This window comes from Tricharina praecox (assembly GCF_024521635.1).
Source record: "Tricharina praecox strain CBS 144465 chromosome Unknown BZA05scaffold_35, whole genome shotgun sequence".
Classification (NCBI taxonomy): domain Eukaryota; kingdom Fungi; phylum Ascomycota; class Pezizomycetes; order Pezizales; family Pyronemataceae; genus Tricharina; species Tricharina praecox.
The window spans coordinates 60,640-69,830 of record NW_026250437.1 but is presented as its reverse complement, the minus strand read 5'-3'; the positions used below and the strand labels follow the sequence as shown (position 1 = coordinate 69,830).

The following is a 9,191-nucleotide window of genomic DNA, read 5'->3' as shown; positions in this document are numbered from 1 at the left end:
TATCATTGGAGGACTGATATATCAATTCTTCAAAGTAACCCACCCCCTCACCCCCGCGTCAGTTCAGACTAAATCCAATTGTTCGTAACTCGTGTTGATGTATTGTTTCGTCCCCTCACCCCCGCCCCCAGTCTACCCCCTCATTTGGAGTAACCTTGATGGGTTGAAGGTTCGATATAGAAATCCTTCGGTGTTTTATTATACCACTGCTCCTCTACTGTCTTCACTCTTCTTCCACTTGGGGGAGGGGGGGAGGAGCCAGTATCATATCTTCTTACTCCTGCACTGTTGCGTCTACACTCTGCCGCTTTGCTCTGTACAATACTACTCCCTGTCGACCAGACGCTGTTTGGGCCTGGCTCTTCCGTACTGAGTGGATTCGCTTGGTCCGCCTTCCGCGGAGAAATCGTACAGTGGCTGCGGTATCTGCGGTCCTTACCAACCTGGCAGGCTGTCTTCATACACCCCATCCCTCTCCATCCACTACTCGCTCTATGCATAATGTACCGTTCTCCTCCATAATATGCATCCTTTCTTTTGCCTGTCTGCTTGCCGTGACACTCCCAGCGCAGATCTCAACCACGCGAGCACTTGTGTTTATACCTATATATCAACTTTTAAGTCTATCGCCTCAGTTCCGCTGACAACTGTTTCGGTTCAGTGGATCCCGAAGAATATCTACAGCAATCCCGGTTTCCTAACCTCAACGTTAATGCTCAATATTTCACCGGGATGAAGAATGAGACTCAAACACCGCCCATCACAACACCGAACCCTTCCGAGTATATTTACAACTCATCTTCGCCGCCGCTGATGCACCGTCGCACTTCGGTAGCTTCTTCACTTTCCTGGGACTCGGGCTGCGACGAGAGCCTGCCGAGTACTCCGGAAGGAACACTTGGAGACTACAGCACCGCTCCGATACAGCTATCGTACACGGATTCCCTCATGATGGATGAAGACGATAACGACGATGTTTACCCTTCGAACGGCAGTGCCATCCCCCACGGCATCGCCGTCGCCCCTAAACTCCTGTCCCTCCCGGAATATCCCCAGTGCCAGCCACCGATACCTCATCACGATAATCATCATCCTCATCATCAACAACACCATCATACGGCACATCAAAATCCCATCGATCATTACCGCCACCACCACCAACAGCTACAACAACTAAAACAACAACAGCAACAAGAAGAGCAACAGCAACGGCAACAACTACAGCAACGGCAAAAACAACAGCAGCAACAGCAACAGCAACAACAACACGACCCGTCATCGATGGATATGGAGATGGACATCAAGATGCGCTCTAGGTCGGAATGTGAAGAGCCACTACAACTACAGCACCCGCAGTACCGGAAAAGCAACAGCCTGGACAGTGGACTGGATTATTCCCGACATCGTTATCCCGGATTCAACGATTCCGTAGAAATGTCCGACTCTCCACAGTCCCTCGTATACAGCCCGGACCGCTATCATCCACCATCCCCTGAGTACCAAACCCATCTCCATCCCACCCCCACCACCCCCACCACCACCGCTATGCTCGACTATCCAGCCACAAACTGTGGTGACGCCGCACTATCAGCCCTCCACCTCTGTTATTACGCCGCATCGCCGCTGATGCCCATGCAATACCACCAGATACAACGCCGAAAGCCCACTTCCCCAACGAAAAAGACGAAAGGTACGGGCCTCGGACGACTTCCGGTCGTGGTCAGCAACAACGACAAGCCGCATGTTTGCAGCATTGGCACGTGCAATGCTCGTTTCAAGAGGCAGGAGCACCTGAGGAGACACGAGAGAACGCATACCGACGAGCGGCCGTTCGATTGCGATATCTGCGGGCGAAAGTTCTCGCGCACAGATAATTTACGGATGCACCGGAAGACGCACATGAAGAAGACGGGGCGAAACCTGTTCGTGCCGGGGCTCGAATGATTGATCTCATTCTTCGCACTCATCTTCTTTCTCATCTCTTGGGGCGGGTTTTTGTCGTTCGTTCCGATTGTCCATTTCTGCCGCTTAACGCCGCTTCATTCCGTGCATTGTCCGTTTTTGTTTGGCTTCTCTTCACATCTCCGGATTTTGTTTCGCTGCTGCTTCCCCATAGCGGGTTTCTAGTGGGGACAGCCGCCGGACAAATGCTCTCGGGATAGTAGTACTAATCGTTTGTGGTTTTTTTCCTCTTATTTATGTTTTAGTGACTCCAACTTCTTTTTCGTTTCGAGAAGATCAGGTCTTTCCTTTTTTGTCACAGGAGTCATATTGGGCACGGGAGGGGATACCTGGAAAGTGCGTTGGGGGAATACCTGGAATACCCAGAATACCGGGAAAGTGTGATGGTGGGAGGGTGTGAGGGTGGATGGAGGAGGGAGAGTTTCTCTTTCAGCGCGTCTTTCTTTATCCCTTCTTTTTTTTCCCCTCTGTTTCCGGATGAACGGGATGGTTTTGGTTTTGTCTGGGTTTCTTCTTCTTCTTCTCTCTGCGATTGGGAGTTTTTCTACTTGGGGTCGCTGTTTTTTGTTCTGTTTATTTCTATTCTTGTAACGTAAGTACCGTCCGTCCGTCCGCTGATGTACCGGTAGAATCATGATATCGATGCCCGCGAGGGCAGTAATTACTATAGAGTTCAGTCGCGCTGTGGTGGCCCACGGTGTAGGTGCTGGGGCGGAGTAATGTACATACTTCATATCTAATGTTTATAACTTAATCGTGATTCCAACCCCCACTCTGCCGGGTGGGAGTTGGTTCATTGGGTATATCCCCTCGCCCCCCCAGCTAACTTATGGTAGATACGTCTCCCCACTGGTTCTTTCTGCGCCCTAACTACGACCTAGTATGTAGACGGACCTGCCTGAACCTCGGCGCTATTGCGGAATGATACTTTGTCCGTCAGGAGAGGCGGAGACAAAGCAGACGATCAAACGTAAGGAGAAGTTTCCTATAAGGTAGAGCATCGTATCGCACCCCTCGTGTTTGGAGGGGGACTGCGAGGCGGACAGTGAACAGTAGTCAGTGGACTCTGGAGACCCGGGCCCCGCCGGCCTCGCTGAGTTTGCTGGGTTTGCTGGGTTTGCTGGTTAAGCCGAGGTTTTCCGCGGGCAGCCGGGCAGCTGGAGTGGTTGAGTGTCGGCTGGGAGGACTCGGTTGAGCAGCAGCGGCGGCGGCGGCGGCGGTGCTGATGAACAGATGGGTTGGCTGACTGGCTGTCTTTCTTGCTGTCTTTCTTGCTGGCGCATTGTTTGTTGCGAGCACTCAGCACCGAACACCGAGCACTCAGCACCCAGCACTCAGCATTGAGCACCGAGAACTGAGCACTAGGCAGTGTAGGCAGTGCACAAAGTGAAAGTGCAAAACTCGGCACGCAGAAAAGTGCTGAAAAATGAATCCGGACACACACACACACACATACACGAGAGAGAGAGCACACGCAGACACACGCGGGGACGAGTGATTGTGTGAAGGAGGAGGAGGAGGATGAGGAGGGGGAGGGGAGGACGTGGGGGAGGCGCGTTCACTTTTTAGCTTTTTTTATCTAGGTATCTGGATTCTCCTGGAGCATGTGAATTCTGGATGTGAAACTGGCGGTAGCTACTACTACTACTACTACTACTACTACTACTACTACTACTACTACTACTACTACTACTACCACTGCTAGCTAACCAGCTGGCTGCAATAGATAATGTCACGCGAGCACCTGATGCGGCTTCTGCGAAGTTGCGCACGAACGAACGGTGCGGGACCCGGATGGACCATGGGGCGGACGGGGCGAGGTCGCAGGGAGTATATCCACCGCCCTGCTCGGAGGACCAGTACGGCCGCTTACATATGGGCCATGAAGCCCCAGCTGTGGGGATGGCCGCATTGTACTGGTCGCGTGACGGCATGGCTTGTCTGAGAGCTGCGAGCTCACACTGCAAACTTTGTATTTAAAAATGCAGCGGAGTAAATTACGCACACCGCACATGGCTGCAAAAACCTAAAGTCGAAGCCGGACCCGCACCCGGACGTGCATGCCTGAATGCTGCGAAAATCGAGCGGGTGGAACGGGCGTCGGGCATATTCGTACTGCTATGTATCTCGTGGGGAAACCGTCGTTGTCGTCGCAACTGGGCCAGCGCTTACTTCGTCAACGACCGCGGGGCGCGGAAAGACCAGTAGACGGTTGTATTTAACTCGGGCGGGTTACACTGCGTCTCCGGCCTACATATGTGCAGGAACGAGGGCTCAGGGAACCGCGCGCATTTATCCGCTGCAGAGTGCGTCGTGACCGCTGCAGATATTCCGGATTCCGTCATGGATCAAGCTGCACCGCACTGCAGCGTGCTCGCTGACTGGTAAGGCAAGATTGGGAATCGTGATGGCCCGCGGCCGCCATGATCTAGGATTAATTTCCGTGTTCAACGATCCGTGGGGAAGGGAAGGCTGACGCACAATGCTCTACATAGGCTGGCCCCCACAGAGTGGATGGGGAAGAAGTAATGCGAGATGCATCGACGCCCTACCATATCTGTGGCAGGAGTGTATCGATAGGGCTGTCCACGTGGACCAAGAGGAAGATAACCAGCCTTAAATCCGCTGGTCTGCAGTCTGCACACCTGGGCCCCCCGCACGCGGCACCCCCGTTCCCTCACTTCCGACATATGCAGAGTACAGGCCCTGCGCGCTGCATGTCCGCCTCAACTTAAAGGCTGGACCGCACAAGCTTATGAGTAGGTAGGCAGCCTGTGTTATGTCATTATCCACTCGGCCATGTCCATACTTGTTGGTACCGTACTCCGCCGGTCAAGACTCAACCGTGGCAGCCTCGAGTGGTATCGCGGCATCCCAGCCGAGTGTAGGCGGGATGCAAGTCGTAGCAGTATATCCAATCGGTGGTCCGCATGGCTGCATAAATGCGTGGTAGGAGTGACCGGTTATGGGGTTCCACGGCTGGATGCTGCCGTGGGCACTTGGCTGGGGGCTCGGGGGTGCAGCGATCACTCGGAATTATCCCGGTTTGCGAGCCGAGGCCCTCGAGTAAGGCGCTGATTTCTTCCTTCCTTTGTGGTTTCCTTGGTGCAATCTGGACCTTTGTGGGGGCGGTGGGCGGGTGGGGAGGAGACACAACGAGCCGTCTGCCGCCTGCAGACTGATCGAAGTCGGTTCGAGGTCGTGGGTGGAAAGCGGACAGGATACCCGGAGCCGGGGCGCGCATCATCTTCCCGGTCCATGCTGTTGTTTCACACCTCTTATTCTTACCAACTTGGTAGGTACTTCACATATCCCGGAAGTTGAGCGAAGGGCTCGATCTCCACTACATACTATCTAAATTCTATTCATCCACAAGACACGCGCTAAGACGTCCGAAGTAAACTTGACGAATATTAGTTTCCTACCCGAACGTCCGTCAGTCCAAGCAGCCTACCGTGATTCTTGCCTCTCAACTGTAGTTTGATGTTGCTATGTCCGACAGTTGTCTAGCTGTACGAGTTATCCATCACCACTCAGGAGCCCTTCATAGCTAATCACCCGTGCCAATTGCGACGGCCCTTCAGATCTTGATTTTTAGTGACACCGCCATTCTTTTACTCTGACCAGTCACTCCTTTCATACGGAAGCCACAGTAACTTTGCCACAGACCTCCCTAGCCACAGAGCCCCATAATTTTCGTCGCATCGGTCACGACTCAGACTCTATACCACCGACGTGAGTGACATCTCATGTACCAGTATAGCCCCCCTCCCCACAAGTATAGGTAGTGCATAGGCACCCAGGTAGGTACGTACCAACGGAATCGATCCGACAGGGTTCCATTCGTACGGTGTACCTACCGCTCAACCTTCGCAACCCATCTTGGAACTCGCAGAAACCCGTCCACAAACTCGTCAGGACCATATCAGCCTCAACCCCCACTACAGTGGCGCTCTTTATCGCCGGTACCCACCGTACTACCTATGTTATACCGTGTAGTAATCACCTCGTACAAATCCAACACCGCAGAAAGAGCACTTTATGCACTTTATGCACACCGAGGCGCGGTGGGTTGGGTAACTCAGTAGAGTACCTACTCCAAGCTTTCTCCCCCGGGCGCTTACATATGTGCCATGCATAGCTGACCAAGACGTTTACCCCCGATTCCCCACCGCCGCCGCGGGGTTCGCACGTCGACCCACGAATCGATGACTGGTTGGGAAGCGCGGGAATACATAATAGTTGAATATATAGGGATGTAGGGAGGTATGAACCCATCACTCGCGCTACCAGATGTTTGGGTGGGTGCCAGTGGGAGCTCAGCCACCCTGGGCGCACGTGGCTAGGTAGGCACCTAGTTGGAGTACAGTTACTAGCGGCGGCCGACGAGCACTAGTTAGTCGGTACGACAGCGGAGTTGTCCTCGAAAGCGGCCAGAGTTCCACGCGCCTGCGGAGCATAGGCTTTACGCCGACGCGGGGATAGGTATGTAATCAATCGTTGTGTGCTATGCAGCACAGTATAGAGCGGGCCTGGATCCGTTATGGATTACACAGCCGACCCCGCCCCCATGCGATGTGAATAAGCGCCCGCCCGCCCCTCTCCGTCTTCGCTTCGAAGCTTGATTATTGATATCGTCACGGCCGTTCTCTCACCCACCTCACAGCGGCGATCTGTATTCCCCGTGTCTGTCGGTGGTGTTGAAGAAGTATGTACCAATAGCTACCCAACTATGCATATAAAAAAAGAAAGCACAACGCGCCCGAACTTTGAAGATCTGCGAGGCTGCGAGGGAGGGAAGTTGGGCATGCCGCATGCGTGCATGATGCGGCCCGGGAGTGGGAGTGGGAGTGAGGGGAGGGGCGAGCGAGCGATCGAGAGGTCGGCTGTGGAACCTGAGTGGGCGCAGGTTTTGCTTCAGTCCTCGAAGCTGGATGGGCCGTCCTCGAGATTCTGATGTCGAAGGGTGAGGACTCAGGAGGGCCCGGCTGGTTGGTGTAAGACTAGATTTTACCGAGCGCACTAAGCGATGATCCGACATCGGTACCTGTTCACGGCGTACCGTACTTGGGAGTCTTTGTCTGAGACTCCGAGAACGGAGCACGACATTGGCGAGCGAGAATTCCACCGCAGGTCGCGGAGCACTGAGCACTGCGCACTGAGCAGTGAAAAGGAGCGCGAGAGAACGGAATGGCTTAGCGAATCGTGCCGCCACAGACCGGCACTCTCGCTCTCGCGCTCGGAGGTGCCAAGTGTGTGAGATGCGGGCGGGCAGGCTGTTCGAATTCATCAGGTCGTGTGCTCCGCACGAACCAACGGCGACATATCCGTCCATCCCCATCCGGGAACTGCAGCGCGTTCGTGCGCTGCTCGGGAATGCCGCCGCCGCCGTGGCCGCGTCGTCCAGCCTCACCGGAGCGACCTGTACTATACTCTACTCACCAACTCTACATATGTAACCAACAGCTCGATTACTGCCCAGTGGTCGCTGACTCGCTGGTTGTGCATGTTGGAATTCTTGGCTCGCTCAGCAGTGCCCCCTCCCCTCCACCCTGCATGCATGAGGTTTGCTTGTTCGTTCGTTCGCTCCTAGCAGAAAAAAAGCAAGGAGACTGTCGACCACTGCGGTGGTGGTGGTGGTGGTGGTGGTGGTGGTGGTGGTGGTGGTCGTGTCGATGCCGTGTCGATGCCTACGTACAGAGTGTCTGGTGTCTGCATATGTATATCTATCTCGACATCGCCCCTCCCTCCTCCCATCCCTCCCTCGTTCTGTCGGGACGGACGGGATTCTTACTTCGCGTTCTCACGACAACAGCGATCCCATCCTCTATACACCAATACCCACCATGTGCGAACACTACTACACCCCCACCCCACGCCGCACCGTCCGCCAACGCTGGCCCAGCGCTCTCCGCCCACTAATAATCCTGCAACTCCTGCTCTCCTCAACCGTGCTCCTAACCAGCGTCTGGAGCCGCCTGGCGCCCTCGCCCTCTCTCTCATCCTCCTCGACCGGAGCGGAGTCCATCACCACCACAGTTGTCGTTTGTCCCCCCATCCTTGTCCCCCCCTCCCCGCTCCCCCCGCCCCTGCCACCACCCCCGCTAACCTAACAGGAAATCAGGCAGCCTTCACTCTCCTCACAGCAATCCTGAACATCTCCTCGTCGCGCGAGAACCTGGGCACGCTGGAGGTGGTGCTGCCAGATACGTTGTCGCTGGCGCTGTGGTGCGCGAGTCTGGGCGGGAGCGTGTGCGCGCGGAGGGCGCAGTGGCAGTGGGGGAATGTTGGTGCGGCTGCGACACTATGGTACTTAACACTCTCGTGCAATACGTGGCGTTCGTTGCTGACGAGCTGTGAAGCATAGTACTGGCTGCGAAATTGCTGCTGGCTGTGTACACGCGGAGGACGGAGGGGCGGGGGGACGAGGAGGCGGGTGCACATGCTCATGGACACGCATACGTGGTGGTGGTGGTCAAGGCGCCGGCGGAGGTGGAGGTGGAGGCGCCGGCGGGGGATCGGAAGGTCGAGGTGCAGTGGGAGGGCGTCGGTGGGGATGTTGAAGGTGTAACGCGATAAACTCTACTCTACTCTACTCGGAACTACCTAGTGGATAGTAATGCTTAATGATGAAGGATGCAGAGAATAGATAAGTCTGTGCAGACAGTGTGAGGAGATGGAGATGTGAGCGTGCCGATGAATCTACTATACCGTGCACGAGATGCGACGTCCCCGGGTGCCAATACTCCAGTAGGCAGGCTTCCTTCCGTGCACTCGTTCATGACAGTCACTCGGCTTTCGACAATTCCACCACCACCTGTTGCCCTCGCGAGTCGCTCACCCACGGAAGCGAGGGGCACGGAGCTGAAACGGTCAGAGCTACGCATGCGCGTGAGGAGAGCGGGCCTGGCGGGCGTATGTAGGCTGGATCGCATATCGGCCAGCTTCGAAGCGGTGGCCGAAAGCGGTAGCCTACCATAGGTACCTGCTGGTATGATAGTCCAGTTCTCGTCCCGTCAAACCTCCCGTAACTACGTTCAACTACTTGATGTAGGGAAATACAGTTCCCCGTCCCTGCTACCCGTGTTCTCCATGTCCATGTCCTCCGACGGACCAGTCACCTCATTCGTCCTGTACCTATCGTATTTCTCGCCCTAGTATTCACGCGCTCGTAGTGACCAGTCTACCGGTATCGTCGGTTCAAACTTCAGAAAGGTGGTATGCACCAT

General features: G+C 55.1%; 2 protein-coding genes across 2 annotated transcripts; both read left to right on the top strand.

Annotated features, from left to right (window-relative positions):
* Positions 1 to 474: 474 nt before the first annotated feature.
* BZA05DRAFT_186716 (uncharacterized protein) lies at positions 475 to 2,068 on the top strand. Its single transcript, XM_051479362.1, has 2 exons — positions 475 to 503; positions 662 to 2,068. Exon 2 carries the CDS (start codon positions 733 to 735, stop codon positions 1,942 to 1,944), a length of 1,212 nt encoding a protein of 403 aa, XP_051335373.1. The 5' UTR covers positions 475 to 503; positions 662 to 732; the 3' UTR covers positions 1,945 to 2,068.
* Positions 2,069 to 7,630: 5,562 nt separating this feature from the next.
* BZA05DRAFT_411287 (uncharacterized protein) lies at positions 7,631 to 8,718 on the top strand. The gene is made up of 3 exons (XM_051484979.1): positions 7,631 to 8,006; positions 8,087 to 8,271; positions 8,325 to 8,718. The coding sequence occupies exons 1-3, from the start codon at positions 7,638 to 7,640 to the stop codon at positions 8,539 to 8,541; spliced, it is 771 nt and encodes a 256-aa protein (XP_051335372.1). The 5' UTR covers positions 7,631 to 7,637; the 3' UTR covers positions 8,542 to 8,718.
* The last annotated feature ends 473 nt before the right edge of the window (positions 8,719 to 9,191 follow it).

What these genes read in the sequence shown, in the direction of transcription:
- BZA05DRAFT_186716 (XM_051479362.1), top strand. Translation starts at nt 733, where the DNA reads ATGAAGAATGAGACTCAAACACCGCCCATCACAACACCGAACCCTTCC.
- BZA05DRAFT_411287 (XM_051484979.1), top strand. Translation starts at nt 7,638, where the DNA reads ATGCCGTGTCGATGCCTACGTACAGAGTGTCTGGTGTCTGCATATGTA. An exon ending in CCATCACCACCACAGTTGTC is followed by an intron (nt 8,007 to 8,086) that starts GTTTGTCCCCCC and finishes ACAGGAAATCAG; the next exon opens with GCAGCCTTCACTCTCCTCAC. An exon ending in GGTGCGGCTGCGACACTATG is followed by an intron (nt 8,272 to 8,324) that starts GTACTTAACACT and finishes CGAGCTGTGAAG; the next exon opens with CATAGTACTGGCTGCGAAAT.